The sequence below is a fragment of the Crinia signifera genome, chromosome 5 (genome assembly GCF_055691185.1).
Source record: "Crinia signifera chromosome 5, ASM5569118v1, whole genome shotgun sequence".
In the NCBI taxonomy this organism is placed as follows: domain Eukaryota; kingdom Metazoa; phylum Chordata; class Amphibia; order Anura; family Myobatrachidae; genus Crinia; species Crinia signifera.
The window spans coordinates 54033499-54060377 of record NC_139221.1 but is presented as its reverse complement, the minus strand read 5'-3'; the positions used below and the strand labels follow the sequence as shown (position 1 = coordinate 54060377).

General features: G+C 45.0%; 2 protein-coding genes across 4 annotated transcripts in view; both read left to right on the top strand.

Moving 5' to 3' along the window:
• Positions 1–4602, top strand: part of ORC5 (origin recognition complex subunit 5) — a 34287-nt gene extending 29685 nt beyond the window's left edge. The window contains exon 15 of the mRNA XM_083187236.1: positions 4411–4602. Within this exon, the coding sequence (XP_083043362.1) occupies positions 4411–4456 (46 nt within the window). The 3' untranslated portion in view covers positions 4457–4602. The remainder of the gene's footprint in view (positions 1–4410) is intronic.
• A 17224-nt stretch (positions 4603–21826) lies between these two features.
• The window catches only part of NCOA2 (nuclear receptor coactivator 2), a 200273-nt gene continuing 195220 nt past the window's right edge, over positions 21827–26879 (top strand). For all 3 annotated transcript variants that reach the window (XM_083187234.1, XM_083187235.1, XM_083187230.1), the window contains exon 1: positions 21827–21980. The gene's annotated coding sequence lies outside the window, so the exon portion shown is untranslated. The remainder of the gene's footprint in view (positions 21981–26879) is intronic.

Below are 26879 nucleotides of genomic sequence, written 5' to 3'. Positions count from 1 at the left end.
CCGTGTCCATGTCTTGCTGCCATTTCATCTTGGATGTCATCTCGCCACCTCAAACTCAACTTTTTTAAAATGGAATAAATTATATTCCCACCAGCCAAGAGGAATTACCAACCTGATATCTCTATTACTGTTGTGAACACAACAATTAATCCTACTCCACAAGCTCGCTGCCTAGGGGTCATCCTCGACTCTGAACTGTCCTTCATTCCTTACATTCAATCTGTCTCTCAATCATGTACATGCATTTAAGAAACCTATCCAAAATTTGTCCGTACCTTACACAAGACACTGATCCATGCACTCATTATATCACGCGTTGATTATTGCAATAGCCTCCTTACTGATTTTCCCTACGAAAAGACGCTCACCACTACAATCCATTTTGAATGCAGCTGCGAGGCTGATCTTCCTGGCTAGACGTTCATCGTCTGCTGATCCACTCTGTCGGTCCCTCCATTGGTTGCCTGTATATTACCGCATTCAATATAAAATACTTCTACTTACATACAAAGCCATCACTCTAACTACACCGACTTATATCTCTTCACTTATCTCAAAATATATCCCCACCCGACCTCCGCTCTGCACAAGATCTGCGTCTCTCATCCACACTCATTACTCCCTCCCACTTACACTTGCAGGATTTTTGTCGGGCAGCACCCACCCTATGGAATGCCCTTCCACGCACACTAAGACTCTCCTTTAGCCTCCAAACTTACAAGTGTTCCCTGAAAACTCACCTCTTCAGTTAAGCCCATCATATTCCGGAACCCCACACAACCACCAGTAGTATTTATATCTAATTGCGTCCCTTCAGGACTGTCTTCCAATCTGATAGGACTCCCATGCTATGAAATTCTATCCTCATGTATCCCTCCTATTATCCCAATAGATTGTAAGCTTGCGAGCAGGGCCCTCCTACCTCCATGTCGGTTTCTACCCACATTGTTTTATCACTGTTGTTTCCAATTGTAAAGCGCAACTGAATATGCTGCGCTATATAAGAAGCTGTAAATAAATACATTTTAACAAGGTTACTAGAAATAAACAAATGGACATCTGAAATGCCAACATTAATTAAACCGGATTAGAATTAGAAGGTGGCAAGAAAAACAGTGTCAACCTCGACTATAGGCAAATAAAGGGGGTGACAACCAGGATTAGGCTAGTACAACCCCCACTTAATTGCATAGCACTGTTCCCTTTTGGAAATAGAGACTGGGTTCTCCCCTGTGACCTTTTGCAACCATGCTCCAGAAAGGAACAAATGTCCTCAATAAGAAATGTAAACCCTGTATTAGACAGACTACTCCCAACTAGCAAATAAAAGGCATCATCATACTTTAAATGAGGATTTGTAGTGATTCCATCCCTAGTGCTCAGCACAAACCTAGAGATGACTGCATACACATTCTTCTGTACCATTTCCAAGACTGCACCACCATGCAAACCTCTGAGGGATAAATTCTGATCACACTATACCAGTTCAAGACCATTGGTCAAAATGCATCTGATGGTCCACCGAACAGGTATTTAATTCTATACCAGTGAGAGTTCACAAGTCTACTTTCGGTACTCTTTACCTAGATGGGCGCCCGCGATTGAAATCGCGGGCGTCGGGGGTAAAAATCGCGGGCATCGCGGGTAAATCGCGGGTACATAAAAATCTACCCGCGATGACCGCGATTTTCCCATAGGGAACAATGTTAAAAACGGTGATTGACCGCGATTTTAATGTTAAATGCCTCAATGCCCGCGATTTGGCCATAGGAATCAATGTTAAATGGGCCACAGAGCCCTAATAGTCACCGTGAACTCTGAAATGGCCCCCACAATTGTTAACGCCACCCCACGATCAACGTGAACCCGAAGCGTGGCGAGCGCAGCGGTACGCGTCCTCCGACCTTTTCATGCCCTACTATCCACTAGGGCGTGGAGTGAGAATAGAATAGTGTGGCGAGCGCAGCGAGCCACCGAGCCCGAAGCGTGGCGAGCGCACGCGGATACCTTCACAGGCAGACGCGTCCCCTCGCGGGCTTCACTGGTGTCCGCGTCGCCACGGACACCTGTGAAGCCCGCGAGGGGACGCGTATAACTGTGAAGGTATCCGCGTCCCCTCGCGGGGCTCGCTGCGCTCGCCACGCTTCGGGCTCGGTGGCTCGCTGCGCTCGCCACACTATTCTATTCTCACTCCACGCCCTAGTGGATAGTAGGGCATGAAAAGGTCGGAGGACGCGTACCGCCGCCCCTCGCGGGCTCGCTGCGCTCGCCACGCTTCGGGTTCACGTTGATCGTGGGGTGGCGTTGAAAATTTGGGGGGACATTTAAGGGTTAATTGTGGTTATTTGGGCTCTGTGGCCCATTTAACATTGATTCCTATGGCCAAATCGGGTCCATTGAGGCATTTAACAGTAAAATCGTGTCCATCGGGCCTTTTAACATTGATTCCTATGGCAAATCGGGAGCATCGCGTCGCGGGTACATTTATGGCCGGCCGCGACGCGACCGACAAGATTTCCATGTTTAACATGGGTTTCAATGGGAAATCGCGGGCGTCGGTCGCGTCTCGGCCACACATAAATGTACCCGCGATGCCCGCGACGGGCGCCCATCTAGGTAAAGAGTACCCTACTTTCTTCTCCCCCATCCCCCCCTCAAATATACCACCAACCAATCATTAGTGTTACAAATAGGACTAGGAGAAACTAGTCTGTGTTCTAAACGTTTACTTTTCATAGTGGTTAATCAATCGCCTGTCCTGCAGGACAAGTTTTCCAGAGGTGCTCTGCATGTTTGTACCGCCTTGGCAAGACCTCATTCTCATGATGCGGTAATTGTTCAGACCTCCTAGTTTTCTCCATACACTTACCAGCTGAACAAGCAACATGGCGACTGTCAAGGATCCAAATCCATCACAGATCCTGACACAAATTCCAAACACTAATGAAACCAAGGGGAGAAGTCACATAGGATATCTCTTGAGCTCCTCAGCAGCTTCTCAGGGGGCGGGATCGCATAAGATACATCTGCCAGATCTGTCAATTCTTGATGGCAGCGCTTATAATCTCCCGCTCTGATCCAATGCGCACAGGAACGCGCATTAGAATTAGAGATAACACTTTTCACCCAATAATGCCATCAGATCCGTTGAAATCATGTGAAAAGGGCCCATATTGCACTAGTGTATGGGCACCTTAAGAGTACTCCACAAACCACACTAAGCTAGACTTCCCAGACAAACCTGTATTGAAACGTCCCAACATCAATAATGTGATCATTTGATGATCATTCACCTACCACAAACACATCTAGCAAGGCAGGGGAAACCTGGTTAGGGTAAACCATGTGAAGGTGAAAACTACAAAAACCTATGTGAGGGCAACAATTGGAAATGCCTTCATCCCCCAAAGTGGAGGCTAGTAGCATAAGGCCTTGAGCTTTCTGGAAAACTCACAGGACACACACTTAACGGCAGTTATTTGTCCTTTCAAATAAACATTATAAGCTTCCAACAAGCTGATTTTTCAAGAAGTCTGCTGAGGGTTGTAGTGCAATCTCCGCATCCTAACATTGGAAGTCGGTGAAGCCACAGCAAGTAGAGGCTAACACCATGTCTTTTTAATGGCTGGATAAGCAGTAGTGTGAAACCCAGCAAATTCATGGAGATGGAAGTGTTGGACACCAATGCTTGCATGGGTTTCCTCTGGGTTCTCCAAATCCTCAATCAATCCCAAAATATACTGGTAGGTTAATTGGCTCTTACCAAAAAATTAACCCTAGTGTGTTAGTGTGTGCATGTACAGTACTTTTTTTTTTTTTTTGCTGTCAAGTTCAATGTGAGGTGATTGTAGTGCTGCTGACCCCAGGTATATATATATAAAATACCCATTTGTCAGGAAGCATATAAAGATCTAAGCTTGGAACAAAAACTGTGGAGTTTACTCCTTTACTTTTTCAAAGTGCTACTTGTGTGTTATGAACAATTGGGAAACACTAAAAGTACTATATACACCTAGGGCAGTGGTTCCCAACCCTGGTCTCAAGTACCCCCAACAATGCATGTGTTCCAGGTTACTTGTGGATTTTTAAAATGTGACAGTTGGTGATCCAGTTTACCCTCTGGATGACTTGGAAAACCTGAAAAGTTAGGGGGTACTTGAGAGCCGTGGTTGGGAACTGACCTAGAGCAACCAGAACCTTTTAATCGGACCTTGGTGTTTATAAAGCCACAACCTACTGCAGGGTTGTACAGGCTGGTACCTTGCTGTGTACATGTGCCTACACAGATGGATATAAATATATTATTTTATTCTGATTAAAACCATAAAACATACAGTATGTGTTATCTCTTGTATGTAAATGTGTCCAGGTACTTTTGGATTTCATTAATTTATTTTTCTATTTCTACAGGACTGTGAGCTTCGACATTGTGAAATATTTGTATGATTTTCTATGAAAATGTAATGTCTGCAAAAACAGGATCCCGATTCGGAAGGCCCTGAAGCCTACAATATGTTGTACAGTGTATGCACATCATAAAGCAGTAAGACACTCATTGCAGTGTTCTAGTACACATCTGTAATAAACCCAGTCTTCTATGAAGTATGGACTGTATCTAATGTCTATCAATTTCTACAACGTGTAACAAATTGTTACACATTCAGATTGGAAATAAAAGAACTATTCTGTACAAACACCTGCTGTACCAAAAAACTGGTTTTATCCTTTTATGCATTGCCATGAAAACCCTATACAGGTTGAGTATCCCTTATCCAAAATGCTCGGGACCAGAAACATTTTGGATGATGGATTATTCCGTATTTCAGAATATTTTTAGATTTCAGTGATGTATCTTGAGGTATCTTGCATTTATGTTGTGTATTTACACACACACACACACACACACAAAATACACACATTTTATTTGTGCATAAAACAAGGTTTCAAAACATGAAACAAAGTTTGTATCTTATCTCAGGCACTGACTTTGAATGCCAAGCAATCATTTTCTTGCACATATTTAGTGCCAGTTACAGATCCTGTCCCCAGTAGTGCCAGTTACAGATCCTGTCCCCAGTGATGCGATTACAGTACGATGTCCACAGTAGGCTTTTAGCAAAAAAATATATATATATTTTTTTCACTTTCTAGAATGTATGGTTTTCTAAATAAATTTGATAAGGGATACTCAACCTGTATCACTTTTTTTTTCAGAATTATTATCCAAAATCAGTCCCTTTTTTTTTTTTTTTTTTCGAGATTTCTGCTTTCTTTAGGTGGGATAAGACCCCCGTTCTCTCACAATGAGTTAATTCAGAATGCTTGGCTTTCGACGTTGCAATAAGAGCAGGTTTATGATGAAACTATTTAGTTTAAATACGGCCACTTTGCTACTGTGAAAATAACCACTGGAGTGGGAATTAAGGATTTCTCAAGTGAAGTCTTCCAGGGATGCAGGTTACAAAATCTTTCTGTAACACGCCTTTGTACTGTGCCAGAACTTTTTCAATATATGTACATGTCCAAAAAACGATACTTTTGCTACGTGTCTTTTTTAATAATCTTCCAGAGTCATAATATTAAAGGTGACCTTAACTGAAAAGAACACGGTGATTACTATAATTTTCCTGTAAATGGCTATGCTGTATGTTCTTAGGGGATTCTTTAGAATGTGTGTATGGTTTGTTTGTTCAAATCTGGAAAACATCTCTCAAGCATTTTATGTTTTTAGAGACATGTTGGGGTTTGATTTCTGTTTTGTTTCAATGCATGGGGCTCATAAGGTTGATAGTGTCTGGGTCTGCCCAGAAATGTCGACATGGGGAAAAGAGACCCGGGCAAAAGATCAACACAAAAATCATTAAAACATGAAAAGATTGACATAAGTTTTTCACATTGGGCAATTGGAATTAGTGTACAGCTTTTGCTCACCTTACTTTTATCCAGGTGTCTCCCTGCACATATAAGAAATGTAAAAAATGTTGACCATTACCATGTCAGACTTCTGTCGACCCATTGTGCATGTTGACTTAAAGTCCAGATCCAATCTAAAACTCCAAATGATTTTGTATATTTTTTAAGCTGTATTTTTGTTTTCTTTGATTTATTGCTCTTGAACCTTAGATTTTGCCATCCTATGCTACAGGTCTGCAATTTGAAGATAGGTTTATTAATACTGTACATTTAGAAGACCCCACAAAGGTTCATATCAGTGTACAAGGGGATATAACGGACAAGATACAGAAGTTCAGACTGTATATAAATTCAGATACATAATTACAGTATGTAGTTATTATAATTATGTAGACAAGACAGAGTAAATCGCTACTGGTGTAAATCTACAGTCTGTAATGGGTGTAGGAAGACGCAGTTGGGAGAAGAGTAGAGTTATTTGTTTCTATCCCACTGGTCTCCGACTATGGAAGGTTTTCAATCCTGGTGGAATGTTTTGGCAGGTAAAAAATCTGCCCATTTTTACGTTTTTAGGGCCTATTTAATCCTCTTGCTGATTTTTTTTTTTTTTTTTTGCCGGTGCGAAATATCCAGCATCAGTGACACGTGGTTTTGGTGAATTTGTGGCTGTTTTTTCCAGTTTTTGTGGCTGTTTTTACCCATGCTGCTAAGCCAAGAAAAAGGGAAATCTCACGGCCAAAAATGTACTACAAAACGCTCGTGATTGAATGTTGATAGGTGAATTTTTGCTGTTTTTTCGCCTAGCGAAAAACTCAGCCGGGATTGAATACTTCCCTGTGTCTCCTCAAGACTGTGTGGCTTAGAACTGCTTCTATGAGGGGGTCTTAATGTCTGCAAGAGAAGCAACTCTCCTTGGCTTCTCTATCCAGCCTACCCCATTCTGGGACCCTGGTCCTCAAGTTCCCCCAACAGTGCACGTTTTCCAGGTCACCTGGGAGGTGCACTCATTATTCTGACACATTTTAAAAGATCCACAGGTGGTGCTAATTATTTTGCCAGTGACTCTTTGTGGAGACATGAAAAATGTGCACTGTTGGGGGTACTTAAGGACCAGGGTTGGGAACCACTGATTTAGAACCACAGAGTACTGTGTACATACTGGGTGCTATCATCTGCATTAACCCCTTCTAGGTGGAAATTCAGAACTATATAGCTCTACGTCAATGTTGCTAAGGTTTACTTACCATTCTATACATACCCCTATTTAGGGAAGGCATTAGCAGATAAAATTTGTGCAAGACACTACTAATGTCACTATTATAAATTATTATAAAGTCACTATTATAAATCATCAGTATATTATATGCAACTGTGGTGCACAGCCTTACAGGAAACGATGTGACTGAATGCTGACACCTGTACCTACGTACCTATCATAGTGTGACTTGAGTCACACAATAAATTATACTTTTTAGGTGATCAGTGGTACTATTCCCATAACAATTTGGGGTACTCTTTACTTAGAAGGGCGCCCACGATTTTGATCGTGGGCATCGTTAGTAAAAAATCTCGGGCATCTCGGGGATTGAATGCACTAAAAAATCGGGTGCGATCAACCGACGAGATGCCCGAGATTTCCCATAGGGAACAATGTTAAATGTCTCAATTGACCCAATTTTCCTGTTCAATGCCTCAATTGACCCGATTTTTCCATAGGAAACAATGTTAAATGGGCCACAGAGGCCAAATAGGCATCCTGAAGTGTATAATGGCCACCCGAATTGTTAACGCCACCCCACGATCAACGTCAACCCGATGCGTGGCGAGCGCAGCGAGCCCGCGAGGGGCGGCGGTACGCGTCCTACGACCTTTTCATACCCCCACTATCCACGTCGGCGTGGAGTTGAGAATAGAAAGTGTGGCGAGCGCAGCGAGCCACCGAGCCCGAAGCGTGGCGAGCGCACGCGGACAGCTGTGAAGCCCGCGAGGGGACGCGGATACCTGTGAAGGTATCCGCGTCCCCTCGCGGGGCTCGCTGCGCTCGCCACGCTTCGGGCTCGGTGGCTCGCTGCGCTCGCCACACTTTCTATTCTCAACTCCACGCCGACGTGGATAGTGGGGGTATGAAAAGGTCGTAGGACGCGTACCGCCGCCCCTCGCGGGCTCGCTGCACTCGCCACGCTTCGGGTTGGCGTTGATCGTGGGGTGGCGTTAACAATTCGGGTGGCCATTATTCACTTCAGGGTGCCTATTTGGCCTCTGTGGCCCATTTAACATTGTTTCCTATGGAAAAATTGGGTCAATTGAGGCATTGAACAGGAAAATCGGGTCAATTGAGACATTTAACATTGTTCCCTATGGGAAATCTCGGGCATCTCGTCGGTTGATCGCACCCGATTTTTTAGTGCATTCAATCCCCGAGATGCCCGAGATGGGCGCCCTTCTAAGTAAAGAGTACCCAATTTGGCAACATTGATGTACTGAATGGATAATTTATCGTAACACCCATTATGTTTGCAAGCTTCACTTGAAGTTTCAACAGTGTTTGATACACTTTAAACACCCTAACAGATCTGTGAGATACGGTATATGTGCACTGGAGAAACTGTCAGAAATACTCACTATATAAGATATTAAGCACTGTCAGCTTTGGTGTTATAGAAATTATCTAGCGGCTAGTTTCATACCAATAATATGAGACGCTAGAGGGTTTGAACTTTATTTCAATTATTGTTATGTACATTTTATATCACACACTATTTTCTTTGTCTTCTTCACACTATTGGTTTTAATATTTTGCACTGGGATCCTCTGTTTTTTTTTTGGGGGAGAGGGGAGAGAGAGAGAGAGAGAGTGGCGGTGGCTGGACTCCAGGGCTCCTCCTTTCACCCATTAGTGGTGGAGCTCCAGTTGGCCAGCGATTCCCTGCATCTGAGAGGGTGGTGTGGCAGCAGGGCTTCGGGGGTCCTTCATGTGTCCCGTCTGCATCGTCCCTGGGATGGATGCTGCAGATTGGACAATTTTCTATGTCCATGCGGGGATCTGCGGCGACGGCGGCTGCGGGGTCTCGGCTGTGGTTGTCAATCACTGATGCAGCGGCGCCCTTATTTTATTTATTTTTTACATTAAAAAAAAATCCTGCCCAGCCAATAGGCTCTTGCCATGTCATAACTGCGACCCCTGATTGATGTTTAAATACATCGGTGCGAAGCGTGAGCAGGAAGTCCGGTGGTAGCGGGGTATCTGTCAAGTGCTGCAGAAGACCATAATCCCAGGTGGGTGGCAGGCCACCACCCTCTGGGTGAAGATTCCTGGATGAAAACTATGGAAATCCTAGTAGCAGAAGCAGCCAGGCAAAAGAGCTAAAAGGATGAAATATAGGGGACCCCTAGTCATTTGTTCCCTCATCTTTTGGGAACCAGAGCCTGCTCCAAGAGCCCAGTGTTGGTTTATAAAATATGGGGGACTCCTAGCTGTTTTGTTTTTTTTCCTTGTAGTCTTATAGCACCACCCATTATTTACATTATGACAAGAAGAGACAGTTAAAAAGACAATTGATTGAGCTGATATCTGACACTTTCCAGATATGAAGATGCAATCTTATGACAGGAAAAAATCTGCCAATCACTAAAATAAATCTGTAGTGTGTGGGCAAGTCATATAGATTGGAGAAACAATTTCTGTGGGAAAAAAATTACTGGATCTGATAAGTAATTAATTGTGATAACTGATGTATGGGCACCTTAAGTGATGGCTTTAGTAAAGGTCAAGTCACGTCAGTTTATTGTCATTAGCAGAAGGAGAAACTCTTTCTGCAGACGAAATTGTAACATACATAAAATACCAATACAATAAAAGCAATATCCACATATAACATACATAAAAATGTAAAAAAGAAAAAACAAACAACATTTTGGCATTCAACATACGTGCTGCTGATGGTGCATATGTGCTGCTGATGGTAAGGTTAAGCTGTCTCTATTCTTAAAGTTCAGATATCAGCTCTACAGGCCCCCATCCACTAGGGCGAGGTATTGCATATGCAACATTGTGAGTGGTCCTATTGCATGCAATGTATATGAAATCCTAGCCAGGGCTACGGGCTGCTATGAATATTCAGGCGCACGAGAATGCAGGAAGAATGACATTAGATGTGTCACTTTTCATGTAAACCGCCGCAGCAATGCATCAGAATTGCATAAAAAGTGGCTGCCACTAGGAATTTTGGGCCCCGGGACTGATTTCCCCATCTGATTGGTTGGCCATAGCAAAATCCCATGTAGAATAGATCTCCCAATTTTCCCCTAAGACCCTGGACCTTATTCTGGTTGACTTGCAAGGCTGCAAATTCATACCCTTGCGAGTCCCTTGAATGTGCCCCCCCCCCGCATGCCGGGTTCCGCCGCATGGCTGCGAATGGATGTTTTGTCAAAATATCCATTCGCAACATATGGGGGACACCCACATCATTCAATGGTTGCCGACCATCGAATGATGTGGAAGGTGCGCGCATATCTAAGTCACTCTCAGGTCACTTAGATTTGCATGCCCATTCCACAGGAACTGGACGGGCAGCTGACATCCGGTAATGTCAGCTGCCTGCACCTGCGTCACCTGGGGATTCACCCATGAAACACTGGGCATTCCCATGGGCGAATCCCCCAGGCCGCCGCCCCACAGTATTGGGTGCGTGCATGATCAGATAACAAACATCGTGCTCGCATGCAAATTTGCATGCAAGCGTGTAGACCAGGCATGTCCAACGTTGGCCCTCCAGATGCATTGAAACTACACATCCCAGCATGCTTTGCCACAGTTTTGCTATTAGAGAATGCTAAAACTATTGCAAAGCATGCTGGGATGTGTAGTTTCACAACATCTGGAGGGCCAATGTTGGACATGCCTGGTGTAAACCATAATAACCCCTGATGTTCTTGGTGCCTCACTATATGGATAAAAGTTATTCTGTTTGTATACAAGAAATCAGGACATAGGGTTCCTGTAATCATTAAGACACACTCGGCTAGGGCGCCAGGGCGGTGTTGGTATCTTGGGCAAGGAATGCACAAGTGTCTGTGAAAAATATCTGTGGTCATTGGTGGATAGCTTTTTACTAAGCATTATGTGCTGAATATATCAGATGCCCACTTCCGCAGTCAAGTCCGGTCAGAGTCCTTCTACATATGAATAAGTTCACTCTTAAGGCTTTTTATTTCTCCAGTTGTGAGAATTCAACCAGTCCTTTCCTCTACATCAGTGGTTTCCAAATCTGGTCTTCAAGTACCCCTAATAGTTCATGTTTTCTAGGTCACCTGTGGTGACAGTTGGTGGTGCACAGCGCTCCTTTTAGGTGACTTGGAAAACGTGAACGTCTAGGCGTACTTAAGAGAAATGGAACTTTATTATGTTGAGCAGTGGTTCCCAACCCTGGTCCTCAAGTCCTCCTACATTGCACTTTTGCAACATTGCAACATCTATACTGCTCTATGCATTCCAGCATATGATTAGCCTGGACCTGACACAGTATTTGGCTTCTGTTACACCTAAATCCTTCTCCAGCTCATAGTTCACAGACAATGTCTAGGTCTACAGTCACAGTCAACCCTTAAAGGTTTATATGTATAAGGGTGACACAAGCAAAAGGTTAACCTTGGTTGTTCAAGGTTTTTTTGTGTCACCTTGGACACCTGTGCAACTGGACCCCCAATTAGTGAGCCGCGTCCCCTTGGATGGCTCGCTTTGCTCACCATACCTTAGGCCAGGTGCCTTGTTCTGCTGCCACTGCGCTCGTCACTCTTTACCATCCATGTGGACTCAGATTGCGAATGGTAAAATGAGTGAATCCAAAAAGTTGTGAAAGACCCATATCAACCTTTTGATCATGTTGGCCATATGGTGGAGACCTACCGACTGAAAACCTAGACTAGACATTGGGGGTGATTCAGTTTGGTTTGAAAAGCACATTTAGTTTGCTAATGGGCAAATCCATGTGCACTGCAGGTGGGGCTGATGTAACATGCAGAGAGTTACTTTTGGGTGGGGTTTGTACTTCAAACTGAGATCTATATTGCAGTGTAAAAATAAAGCTGCCAGGATTTACCCTGCACAGAAACAAAGTAACACCAAATCTAATTCTCTCTGTACATTACATTTGCCCCACCTGCAGTGCATATGGTTTTATCCATTAGAAAACCAAATGTGCTTTGCAAATCCAACCTGAATCAGACCCATTGTCTATTAGTCATCTGGATACCATCCCATTGAAAATGTACACACTGATGAGATTTGTAATACTTTTTCCAATTCCAATGGGTTTGAACACCAAAATTTAAATATCGCCCAGTGTGTAAGCCAGAGGTTCCCAAACGTGGTCCTCAAGGCACCCCAACGGTCCAGGTTTTAGGCATATCCATGGTTCATCACAGATGGTTAAATTAGACTGACTGAGTTACTAATTAAGTCACCTGTGGCCAAGCATGGATATACTTAATACCTGGACCGTTGGGGTGCCTTGAGGACCGCGTTTGGGAACCTATGGTGTACGCACAATGATACTGACCAAGTACGCTTCCACATGCTATCATCGACATGCTGTACATGCAGGGCGATGGAGAACATCACTAGTGAGAGCCATACAGTGGAATGCACCATAGTCTCCCCCCCCCCCCCCCCCTCGGCCTAATGACTGTTGACTTTGTTCTTGTCGACCCTATGATCCATACCCAGATTAGTACTGTCTGCAACTATGGACCATTTTAACTAGGTCATTAACAATATTAGAAAGGACTTGGCCTAGGACTTCTCCTCAACGTATACCACTAAATCCCACATTCCAATTAGCAACAAATAAAAACTACCCCATGCCCTGTCTAGCAGTGCCGTCTTTCCCATTGGGCTTAATGGGCAGTTGCCCAAGGATTGTAGGGGCCCACCCCAATGGGGAAGATGGCAATGCCCTGGGGAGAGGCAGTGGGTGGTGGGGATCCAGGCAGCAGCGTCCGTCCAGGCAGCGGCTGATTTTGAAAAGACTGGCTGGACGCTGATTGGCTGAGCGTCCGGACAATCTTTTCAAAATCAGCAGCGCTTCCCGCCCGGCGGCAAATAGCGCTAAATTAAGCTCCCAGACCCCCGCTGCTGCTGCACATAGGTGGGTGGAGGGGGGGGGGAACTCAAATTATTTTGTCCAGGGGCCCACTTAATTGTTAAGACGGCCCTGCTGTCTAGTGGAAGATAATTTTGAATGACCGGCTTGATGTGCACTAGGAGTGACCACAATATTTCCATTTTGTCAATAATACAAAAAGTTACATGCCTGAAAACGTACAGATACTGCTGACATCTTACAGGAGCCTCTGCCATTGTTTGCTATGTTTCCGAATTAGGTATTTGTGTAATAGAGAAGTAAATTAGAACATTGTTCTCTCCACTCCATTGTCTCGGAAAACAGTGTTTTATACAATGAACACACCAACCAAAAGAGGGCGTCCAAACCTAGCGTACAGTACACTGACATCACCTGCTTATCAAGGTTTACAAGTTTTGAAAAGTCCAAGGTTATTGCACAGTGACAAAATATTGATTACTTACTTAAAACCTTTAGTACTGATATAAATGACAGGCACCCAGGAGAGAGTGCTTACTATAGGAATAAGTAAGAGTAATAAGTAAGAGCGCTTGAAAAGAGCTAAATGTAAAATACATAAATCAGGGGAATGTCCAGTGTTTTATGGGCGTTTCCATGAAAATGCTGGCCGTTCCCCTGGGAATGCAGACGGGCCGATGCCTGCTCGGGGTGAGATGCTGATGTCACATGATTTCAGCGCCCGCCCCCTTTTCGGCCAACAGCAGTGGAAATGGATTCGGTATGAAATCCCGACGGTCAAAATCCCGACGGTCATAATACCGACAGCAATTGACAGAAAGTCAAAATCCCGACATGGTCAAAATCCCGACATTTAAAATCCCGACATGGTCAAAATACCGACAAGGTCAAAATACCGACATTTAAAATCCCGACAAGTTCAAAATACCGACACATAGAATGTAGACAGGTGAAAAAGTCAACATGACTTTCGGGCGACAGCTCGCGAGGTCGATATGGGCTTTTCACAGTTTTTTTACCTGAATGTCGACACAGTCGACATGGACACAGTTGGAAGTCAACCGCAGCCCCTCGCATAGCTCGCTGCGCTCGCAATGCTTCGGGCACGGTGCCTCGCTACGCTCGGCACACTATTTTATTCTCCCACCACGCCCTAGTGGATGGTAGGGCATGAAATACCGCCTGTCGGCACATGTCGGGTCAAGAAACAGTGAAAAACCCATGTCGACCTCGCGACCTGTCGCCCGAAAGTCATGTTGACTTTTTCACCTGTCTACATTCTATGTGTCGGTATTTTGAACTTGTCGGGATTTTAAATGTCGGTATTTTGACCTTGTCGGTATTTTGACCATGTCGGGATTTTAAATGTCGGGATTTTGACCATGTCGGGATTTTGACTTTCTGTCAATTGCTGTCGGTATTTTGACCGTCGGGATTTTGACCGTCGGGATTTTGACTGCATCCCGTGGAAATAAGTCTTTTTTTTTTTCCCGAAGGGGAGAGAAATTATTCGGTTGTCAGCAAGTTCCGTTGCGCTTTACAATTGAAAATAGGAATAAAACAAACTGGGTTGTTACAGACAGTCAAAAAGGTAGGAGGGCCCTGCTCGCAAGCTTGTTTGTGGCGTTTCTTACTTTTTAACAAATTGTACAAAGTGCTTCATATTCATTAGAACATTTCACATACTGTATGTACCCTTCCTTACTGCAGTACCCAGAAATGAGGGGTCTTTATCGTGTTTAAAAATATTTTTGTGCAAGTAAAATGTGTATAGGACAAAAAATGAAAACCCAAAAATAATGGTATAGCAAAGAGAAAAACACATTGGCCCTTATTCAGGTGGGTCAGATGTAACGTGCAGAGAGAGTTAGATTTGTGTGAGTTATTTTGTTTCTGTGCAGGGTAAATACTGGCTGCATTATTTTTACACTGCAATTTAGATTTCAGTTTCAACACACCCCACCCAAATCTAACTCTCTCTGCACAAGTTGCATCTGTCCCACCTGCAGTGCACATGGTTTTGCCCATTTTCCAACCAAATTTGTACTGCAAACAGATCTGAATAAGGGCCATTGGGTGAAATTTAATAGGATGTGAGATTCAGGAAGTGAGTGATCGGTTAAGAAATCTCCAATTTTTTTAAAGCGGCAATTATTTACACTGCACAATCAAACTGGTTTTGCAGTGTAAATTATTGCCACTTTTAAACAACTGGAGATTTCTTATCAAATCTCTCACTTTCTGAATCTCTCATCCTATTACATTTCCCCCATTATTTCCATAAAATGACCAAAATCCGAGGTCACAAGAGAATGAAGTAATATGTGCGGCACCCAGTGGCAAACGCAGGATTTTCAGAAGGGGGTTTCCAGAGGGGTGGAGTAAAGCACGGAGATGGACACTTAGGTGACTCAGTATATGCCGGGTCAGTTAAATTATTATAGATAGACCAAATTTATAACAATAATAATAATTATACACACACACACACACACATATATATATATGTATATATATATATATGTATATATATATATATATATATATTATATAAAAGCAGTGTAGACCCCTGGGCATAGCAATGTATTGGGGCCCCTACCGATCCTCCAGCGGTAGGGGTGGGGGAAGCTTTGATGTCCCCCGGGTGGTAGGGAGTATTATATCAAACGCTCAGCATGTAGGGCCTGGATCAGTAATTTCCACTAATTACCCCTTTACTGCACAGATGGTGGGAGAAGGGGGCATTGGGCTGAATGAAGGGGCCCTGATACTGTACATAACTTCCAGGGTGGTAGTGGGCTTATTATTCATAATTTTCTGATGGGAGGATAGCTTGCTTGACTGCAGATATCTCCAGTTCCCAGAAATAGATTTCTTAGATTTTAATGGAAATAAAACTAGAGAATCCCACCTACCAAATGCTATTGGGTACTAGGAAATCAGAGTTCAGGAGGCAGAGCAATCCGCCAACAAGTATATAAAACTACATACCAGGTGTGTAGAGCTGGAGCAGTAACCAGCTGCTGGAAGGCTGATATCTCTGGTTCTGGGAACAGTAGAGACAAGCTACTAGTGTCAATCAAAGGGGGAGAGTCCCAGCTTTTGGAATATATCCTCATCAAAACTCCAAGTCACACAGAACCTGAAATATCTGACTGGGAATAGCAATTAACAGGCTTGGATGGGGACCACTGCTTTGAAGTCAGATATCTCCGGTTCCGAAGGGCCGATTTTCAAAATTCTTGTACCCATGGAAAGAGGGGACCCTCAGCTTTCAGCCTAGGGTCCTTACACTCCTGGGGGGTTTCTGGGTACTCAGAAACCCCCCCTGCGTGCGCTACTGGCGGCACCGGAGGAGGCAAACAATTGCTATATACACTTCAGATCCTTTTAAAATGTCATACTTATTTGTTAAACAAGCAATCTCTTCAATATCTGGCATCATTTCTATTATCCCTTTTCCTCTGCTCTTTTGCCAGGTTAACTCGGTGGAAAAGGGTCCCAAAAGTATAACCCAGTCCCAATCACCTAGGAATCTGTCCCAGGTAACTACTGGGGGAAAAACACGGAAATGACGCAGTGTAAATTTATGAAAGCCTATGGAGAGAGGGCTCACCGGTGCTTGGTAATGATGTCACCTCCAAGCTTTGGCAGAGGAAAGGAACAGTGTGAAAGGGGCCGACCTGGGTAAAACAAAGGTCGAACTTGCTTTTTCCATAAAAAAGCCAGGTGCAGAGTTACGGTGCTGGGGAGATGCCGATGCCTACACACTGAACGATGTGGCCATGATCCTGCACGACAGGTAGTTCAACTTTCCACCTGCTGAAGGGATCAGCAGGCTCAATGTTTGACCTGCGGGAACCTGCATCGGGTCGCCATCAAGCCCACACATGGTACGTTTTTAAGTAATTGGTCATTCTGATCGGCCGGTAATGGCCATATCATTAAAAAATCTTACTGTGTGTGGGAACCTTTAAGCTGGTAAACACAAGTAGAAATATGTGTATATCAATAGATCTGGCGATCAGGCGGATCGGGCAGCATGTTCTCCATACACACTATGCTAACCATTGGGACTGACATCACATATGAGCGGGAGCATTTGCATGTGCCTGCCCACTGAGCTGTCAATCACTGGCGGCTCCCGAGGAGGCTGTGAGGGTGATCAGCGGATCGACCATACACACTTTTTGTATAGACCACATATAGTCACATACCAGCACACCCTACGTGCCCTCCATACTCAGTTAGACAGCCGTCACAATGTACATACCCACTACATACAGCCAGTCAGACAGCCAGCATATAATTTGTACCCACCACATACAATCAGACAGCCAGCACACCATATGTACCCACCACCTACAGTCAGATAACCAGAACATCCTATAACCCACTACACACAGTCAGATGGCCAGCACACTGTAGAACCCAACACATACAGTCAGACAACCAGCACTTTTCAAGGCTCAAGATGCATACACACGGTGAGATTTTGGCTGTGTACGATTTTGACTATGCAATTTCCCTTGATCTCTCGGGAGCCCAGAACTATACAGTATTGACTATATTTACTTGAGATTGTGATTATGGGGATTTTGAGTATCCTAGAACCCTAGACTGCATACAATATAGTCAAAATTTACTTGCCTGCAAAGTCTTTTTTTCTTGCGATGATGACACCACAGGGGACATGTATCGGCATTACAAGCTGTATACACACTGTGCGATTTGTGCTAACCTTTCTTCCAATTTCGACTACAGTATATAGTAAAAATTGGAAGCTAAAATTGCACCATGTGTATGCACCCATAGTCTGGAGAGGAGACTTTCAACAGCGCTCAGGGGGGCGGGGACGGAGCTTTGCATAATCAGGCCCAGAAAATACCGCAATTTGCGGGTGTATGTGGAGGCGACGGAGCTTTGCATCCTCAGGCTTAAAATTATGTAATTTGCATAATTTTTATTGAGTTGCAATATAGAAGTCTATGGACTACTTTTCGCATCTGGTTGCCCCCCCGCACCGATATATATGCGTTAATAAATATATGATTAGTGGGTATTTATTTAGTTTCACGGAGGCAGATAAATCGCATGCGATTGCATTGCATCGCATGCGATTTGATGCGATTTTGTATCTGTTCATAACCCCACTATCCACTACGGATGGAGTTGATTTTATATAGAGCCCGAAGCGTGGCGAGCCCCGCGAGAGGACGCGGATTACTTTACATGTATTCCGCGTCCCCTTGCGGGGCTCGCTGCGGAATACATGTAAAGTAATCCGCTATGCTCGCCGCGCTTACTGGCCTTTTTTCTCTAACTCCCTCCCGTCTCTCTCTTCCCTCCGGGCTCTCTCTTTTTCTCCCTTTCTTTCCCTCCTTTTCTCTCACTCCCCCTTTCTCCGTCATTTTCTCTCTCACCCTCCTCTCTCGCTCTCCCTTTCTCTCTCTCACTATCACTCTCTTCCTTCCCTATCCCTACTGGCAAATGCCAATTTAAGATTTATAACTTAGGGGTAGATTTATGAAGCAGTGATAAGGGAGAAGTTATACAGGGGTAGATTTATGAAGGGGCGCTGTTGTCTAAATGCGCTATCGCCGTGCGCTGAAGCAGGGGATAGTGCATCTCCTAATCTATTATACCTGCGGTGCGGGTATTCTAACAGCGGCGATAGGAGGGCGGGGACATAGCGCATGTACTATTTCTAGTACAGCGCTCCCCAGTGAAACCTAATTTATGAATGGTCAGCATCACTGACCGTTCCGCCGCCTGCAGCTGTCGACTTCGACAGCTGCAAACGGCGATGCCCTATGCTTACAGCAGGGACAGCGCTGTCCCTGCTGCTGGCTCTGAGCTGCGCTGGGATCTCGCGTGAGTAGAGAGATCCCGCGCATGCGCAGTGAGCCAGCCGGGGGAGCAGCAGACAGCGCGTCAGTGTTAACTGATGCGCTGTCAGCTGGAGGGGACATCGCCGGAGGGGGTAGTTAGCGCTCCCCCGCTTCGGCGGCAAGATCTTAGTAGATCTTGTCGGTGTCCCCTCCTGCTTCGCCTCGCTAATGAGGCGAAGCAGGAACTGTTATAGCGGCGCTCTTAGTGCCGCTATAATAAATCTACCCCACAGTGCCTGGTAATTTATCACCGGACAATCAGCTCCTATTTAAACCCAGGCTGTAACTTAACAGTCAGGAGCTGATTGGCTGGTGATAAAGTACCAGGCACTTTATCACTACTCCTCCCTTATCAATGCTTCATAAATCTACCCCTTAATAACTTACCTCACACTCAAATGCAGCACTGCAGGTGTGGAAAAAAAAACACAGAGTGGGGTCAATGGCTACTTAGGTGCATGGTGTGTAAAAGTCGCCAATGCTCTGCTGATTCAATAGTTGAAGAGTTCCAAAATTTCACTGGCATTAAAGTAATGACAAAAACTGTGCAATGGGAGCTTATTGGAATGGGTTTCCATGGCCAATCAGCTGTATGCAAGACTCACTCACCAAGTCCAATGGCAAGTAGTGGATGGAGTGGTGTAAAACATACCACAGTGGAAGCGTGTTCTGTGGGGAACAAATCGATGTCCGGAGATCTGCGCATGTGCATAAAATTGCAGTCTCGCCACTATTGCATTATCAGTAATGTCAGGGGTGGCAACAGACGGGTCAATGACGCTGTGTCTTGTGGGGGCAGCCAGACAGCAGACATGTCCAGACAGCTGCGGTCCCAGACATGGCAGGCCTACCCCAGGCTGCGCAGCCACAGGGGGCAGCCTGTGATGTGCAAGAGCTTCGCTGTGTATTGAAGCGCTCGTGCTTTATAGATGTGTCAGGATGTTTTTGTGGGCAGATTGTGGGGCGGGATCTGGCGCCTGCGGGGGAACCATGCCCTGTGCTGGGCGGCACTGCTGCAGCATAGCGCTGAGATTTGTAATTTAGCGAATCATCGCAAAACTACAACTCACTCTTGGGGAAATTTACTAAGATGGGAGTTCTATTTCACATAAGATGTTGCTATAGGCAACCAATCAGAATCTATTTATCTATTTATTTAATACCTTTTAAAAGAGAATATATAGTATCTGATTAGTTGCCCATAGCAACGTAGTAAATTCCCCCCTCTGAGTCAGGCCCATAGTGCGAACACACTAGACGATTGAACAATGGCATTGTACTATGCTACGCTTACAACCTTGTGGCAAGAGTTTGGGGAAGGCCCTTTTATATTCCAACATGACAATGTCACAGTGCACAAAGGGCCTGATTCAAGTTTATCCAGTCCCCTGCGGGTCTGCGCATGTGTATCGCCGAATATACACCTGTGCAGACCCGATGTATGAACGCCTCTGGTGACTATCACCATCGTTGAGGCAATCACACACAGCAGGGTGGGAGTGGGCGGGCAGGAGACTGTCGCATAGGGATGCCCCCAGCATTTCCTGGGCATGCCTCAAAAAACGGTGGGTGTGCCCAGAAAAACGCTGGATGTCCCCATGAGAATGCAGGCGTGACGAAGCCTGCACAGGGCAGGCTGCTGACACCACTTGACGTCAGCTCCCACCCCGTTCTCGGCCATTTCCGAGGCAAATAAAAATCAGTCTAAAGGAGCCCATACACGCTCCGTTCTGTGCTCCGTCCGTTCTGTACTGTACTGTCTGTACTGTCCGTTCTGTACTGAGATGCACGCTCCCGCACATCTCATAGTACAGTACAAAAAGTATGTGCTGCACACACTTTTTGTACTAGCTTTTCATCGCATCGCATTGCATTGCATGCACAATGCATGCGATGCGTACTATTTAAGTACCGAATGGATCCGTTGAACGGAGCGTGTATGGGCTCCTTTAGACTAGCTTTTATTTGATAATAAAATGTTTTGTCTCTACACCCGCATGCGAATGGACGTATAAACGTACGCATCCATTCGCATGCGGTTGTGTCTAGGTTCAGGTTAAGTAGTTATGCCCTTACAGCATTTTTTCATTTTATTTGTATTTTACGTAGTTGTCGTTATTTTATTTTATTGCAGCTGGGCTTCGGGCACGGTACTTCTTTTCATTCGCCAAACACATTTATATTCACCCTCCAGGTGTACGTGGACCCATTGCATGATAGGAAAACTCACAACGCAGAAGTGGTTCTAGCCGCAACCATCCGCATGCCTGATTTGTGCGGTGCCGCTGCTTATCGAGTGGGTCTGAATCACGCCCAAAGTAAGGACTATAAAGACATGGCATGCTATATTATATTATAGGTATAAGAGATAGGGGAGTGTCAGTGCTGAGCCTCTAGAATAGTGATTTTCAACCTTTTTACCATGTGGCACACTAAAATAAAATACATTGGCCCTTTACATGAAAGGAAGAGACCAGTAAAAAACAGTTGAACTGGTGGTGGCTGTAAACTGGTTTGGGCATCTCTAGATCTGGGGGCACACTTGAGAACAGCTCAAGGCACACTAGTGTGCCACGGCACAGTGGTTGAAAAACACTGCTCTAGAAGGAAGGGAGATGCAGCAGTGTTGTATAAAGTGTATGGCAGAGGTGTGTACAGTGTGCATGGCAGAGGTGTGTACAGTGTGCATGGCAGAGGTGTGTACAGTGTGCATGGCAGAGGTGTGTACAGTGTGCATGGCAGAGGTGTATATGCAGAGCACATATGATATAATGTAGATAATGTGAGGCTACTCAGGGCATGAGTGACATGTCAGTGTCAGTGTAGGCAGGATGCTGTGTTACCAGCAGCAGCAGGAGGAGGAGGAAGAGGAGGATATGGCTGTGGTTGGAGGAGGCGTCGCCCTCTCAGGAGGTGGAGGAGGGGATCCAGTTGTTGGAGGGTGGTTTGGTTGGTAGGAGGAGGATCCCGGGATAAACAAGCCTGACTCTCCTGCTGGATGAGGGAACATGGCGGCTCTGCATCTGCTCTTCCCCAGGGAATTCCGGTCAGCGCTGCCCGCCGTGCATTAACCGGTAAGCTCGGACGCAGTTCCCGGCTACACTCGGCGCCGTAGCGGGGGGCACCGTATTGCGTTATGGTCGCTCCTCCTCCCCGCTAGGGGACAGGGAAGCGACAGCCTCCCCCCACCTCCTGCCCGGCGACAGGGGCACATGGAGGGGCGGCGGCTGCGTGTCTGTGTGTGCACAACCGGCGCTGCGCCTTCTACTCCGACGCGACTCTTGTCGCAGTTATCGCGTGCGCCTCTGCGTGTGTGTGTGTGTGTGTGTGTGTGTGTGTGTGTGTGTGTGTGTGTGCGTGCTGCGACCGCACTGTCCGGGTGTGCATGTGTCAACCTGAAGTTGTGTTGTGTTGTGTTGTGTTGTGTTGTGTTTAGGATCGTCAAAGCTGTGCGACATGGCAGCTGCAGGCAGGGTATTGGTAGCTGCTTGTATGTATGTATGTATGTATATGTGTGTGTGTGTGTGTATATATATGTGTATGTATGTATGTATATATATATATTATAATTTTATTACTGGGGGCACTAGTGAGTGTGTTAGTGTGTATGTACAGTGTATATATAAATATATAATGTCTCTGTACAATGGATATATTGTATGTGTTTGTATATACAGTGTGTGTGTGTGTATATATACAGTGTCATTACCCAGAGGTGGAGCTGTCAGACCTCAGGTTGTTGGATGGTGCGTAGCACTGACTTTCTGTTCTAATAACTTTGTTTTTTTATTTTCTGTGATTTTTATTTGTTTGCTTTGCGGCCATACCCATATGTAATAAACCAACCTTTCCCCCAGCAGAGACTGTTGTCACAGTGCAGTTGTCGAAAGCCACAAAGTGACAGTTCTTAGGAAATTGGTTCCCCCTGGTATTTGCGGTAGAACATGCAGAACTATATCATGTACTAAAAGGAATTGTTGGCAGTATATGGAGATACATATTGCATCTGAAAAAAAAAAAATGTTTTTTTAAATAGTCACTTGGTGGGCAGGATATCAGTGATGTGAAGTCTGTGGTTTGTTCTGTTAGGGGAAACTGAGTTAATCCCACATTGCCCCATATGATTGTGGGAACCACAGCAAATCTGTTACCTGAGGGGGGGAGATTTAAATAATTACAAAATCCTTTAATTTTATTTTTCAATTATGCTGTATTGCAGCACATGTGAAAAATCTTATCTGGAAGGGATTTAAACTCCACTGCTCAATTAACCCAAAAAGAGTCAGAAGATTTTTTTTTCAGTGTATTCCCCGGTGAGCGTGTAGTAGGCCGCGGTAGTTATGAAGCGGCTATGAATGTCAGAATCTGAGCACAAAGCTTGCTATATTGTATACCTGTATGAGGAAGTTTATGTGGGGGAAGCCCATACTTGCCATACCAGGTATCAGTATAATATGTAAATAATTTGGTGTTTTCTCACTCTTATCAGATGTGCCTGACCTTCCCATTGTAGGTGACTAATGACCTAGGCCTTCTATGGCAAACTGTTTTGTATTTAAATATGTTTACATTTTCTCTAGAATTACAATAGAATTAAGGAAGAATTCCATAGGACACAAGGGGGCAGATGTATTAAGCCTTAACAAGAGATAAATGCAAGGGTGATATAGGGCGAGATTCACCAAACTAAAAATGCTGTAAAAACCTAGTTTTTCTGTGTTTTTACTGCATTTTCATATGCAGCAAAGTCCCACTGCGGGGGGTTATGCCAGTTCTAGATGGCATAACCCCATGGAAGCCTATGGGCTTCCCTTCGTGTCCCCCGCGTGCCCCCCGACGATCCGCCCCGCACCCCCCCTCACCTGTGTCCGGGCAGCCTTCTGCTGTGCTGCCTGGACCAGTGACCTCCTCCTGCCTGCACCGCTTCCGATTGCAGGGAGGAGGAAACTGAACCTTACAGCCAGGTAAGGGTGCAGGGAGGGAGGGGGGATCCCGCTGCACATCGCCGACCCCATCGCCTTTGAGTTAATAATCGCATATGTTACTGCATATGCGATTATTAACAATGCGAATGCCGGCGATGTGCGGCGGGGGTTATTAGAGAATCCCGCCCAAAGAGAGATAAACGTCCAGCCAATCAGCTCCTTACTGACTTTTTTTCAAACACAGCCTGTAACATGGCAGTTAGCAGGTGATTGGCTGGACGTTTATCTCTTTATCAACCTTGCATTTATCTCTTGTTAAGGCTTAATACATCTGCCCCATTAATATCTATTCCATACATGAGTCCTATGATTCATTTGGAATGCTGATGTAGCTAAATCAGTAGGTCCCAAACCAGGGTCCTCAATGCACCATAAAAGTAGATGTACACGATGCAATTATTGGTCTGATTTGCCAATATAATCAGGCAATCGGTCTACTTAATAGACGAGGGGGCCCTCTCTATTTGCCCTTGAGGTGGGATGGACTCTGTGCAGGTTTCCAAAAACATGGCATGTTCCCGAAGACAAATCTTTACTGCACATACGTGAATCAGTGGGAAAATGTCTGCCATGCCATTTTCTGAGTGATTTCTCCGGTATCCCCAGCGTTGACGCGAGACTTCACAGAGCTAATTAAATATGGGTGCAGTTTAGGCCTATGTTTCATAATATTCTGGCCTTATTATTATTATTATTATACAAGTTGTAAAAAATCTACAAGTTCTAAAACCCTTCCATCAATACACTACCTCCTCATACATGTCCCACATCATTTAACTATCTTTTTAGATTTTTAGAGGAAAATCTCTTGAAAACTAAGAAGTCCTTAGTTGATAATGTATTACTTAAACCCCTCCAAATTCATTATCGTTCATTGTGAGGGGTAACATGAAAGTTTTACTGTTAAGGGGTGTACACACTGCGAGATTTTTTTCTAGATAGTCAAAATCTCCTAGGTTTCAGAGTGCTTCTCATCTACTGCCCCATTTCTACAAGAATTTGCAGGTCTTGTAGCTGGACTAGTTCTGGAGAACCAAAGATGGCTGATCCTTGTTGATTTCAACGCATGGGTCGATGAAAAGGTCTCATGTCTTGGCCAAGACCTCCTGTGTACAATGAATGCTTTGGGCTTACACAGGTCATTACTTCTGATACACATAAAAGTGGTCACAGTCTTGATCTTGTCTCCCAGATTGGATTAGAAGTCTCTGACCTAAAAATAAACTCAGTCACGTGGTCTGACCACCACTCAATTTGGTTCTCAGTTGCAAACCCTTGAAATAAATCCTTACCCATGGAGTTGACCAGATATCACCCAACGAGGGGTATTACTCCTCAGGCTCTTACAGCAAACCTGAATCTCTGCAGTAATGGGGGCCTGTGAAGATCTTTGTTCTCTAGTGTGTTACTATGACAGAGATGTGACAGCTGCAATGGATATTATATCCCCTGTGCTACACAATGCCGTCAAGCCCCTTGGTTTGACAACAGACCGTGTTAGTGAACTCAAGAAAAGGGGACGTAGACTTGAAAGATGGTGGAGGAAGTCGAACATGGTAGAGGATAAGTTAAACTAATGAAACCTATTGGAGAATCTCAAGCAACAATTACTCATAAGAAAACCGCATGGAAAAAATGTCTGGGTTGGATGGCACAGTTCTTAGCTGGTTCATATAATTTCTCACTGGTAGGTCACAGAGAGTTTCATCTGGAGTGTATTCATCACCAGTGCCACTGCCATGTGGTGTCGAACAGGATTCCATGTTATCTCGCATGCTTTTTGCCGTTTACATGCTACCACTGGGTGAAATAATCAGACGTCATGGCTTGGTCTACCACTGCTATGCAGATGATACACCGCTATACCTGTCCTTTGCTCCAGGTACTGAGAACCCAATAACAATCCTAAATGGCTGTCTAGGTGGGCTCCAGGAGTGGATGAGTACCAGTCGCTTCCCCGCTCAGTTTGAGAAGCTTCCACTCTAGAAACATTCAAAAATAGACTTGACTTTCCTGTTCACACAAGCATTTCCCTAATGTCCCTTATAAGTTTGTTTTATATTTTGTGCTGTAAAAGGCTAATGCAAGCACTTATTAGGAGGAAAGTGCTATATAAATATTATTATTATTATTATTAATAGCCAAAATCTCCCAGTTTTTCTCCTGCTTAGGGTGATTACACATTGTGTAATTTTTCCTTATTTTCTAATTGATTTGTCTGTATAGCTTAGAAATTAAGCACGCATTGCCCCATACTGATGATGCGTGTTCAGCTCATTAGCACATGCAGTCAAGATCTAGATACTGTAGATCTCCTGCATGTGCATAAAATACGATACCCCTTTTTAAATGCCAGATCACAACCGGGATTTGGACACTGGGACGGTCCTGGGAACTACCCAGCATTTGCGCTAACTGTGGCTATCAGTGACCCGGCAGAGCAGTGGTGTGTCATGCGGGGTAGTGACGCATTGAAGTGACGCTGCTGCTTCCTCCATAGCAGTAAACGGGACCTGGGTCGCTCGACCCGGGTTACCCGTTTAGACTGCCCAGCAACCCGGCTCCAGCAAAATCCTTTTTTTAACCCATTTCAGAATGATGGGTTGCTGGGCCAGACCCAGGTCATTTGTGCAGTTCGAAGGGGGTATGAGTTAGCACAGATTGCCCATACACACATCACTGTGTGTATGGGTGATCTAGACAATGGGAAGCTTAAGGGGAATTGCCTAACCTGCATCGCTCAGAATTTAGACTAAGGGGGGTATTCAATCACCGGTGACCATCTCCCGATGGGGGAGATGGCTGCCGGGCTCTATTCAATGCTGTCTTCCTTGACAGCATTGAACAGGGGAGCTCGGCAGAACCAGCCCGACTTCACAAGCAGTCGGGCTCGTTCTGCCGGGAAGTGTTGAACTTTTAGCTGCGGCTCGCCTCTTCCCGGCCACAGCTCGCGGCCACACCACCCTCTCGCCCCACTGCAGGCGGGAC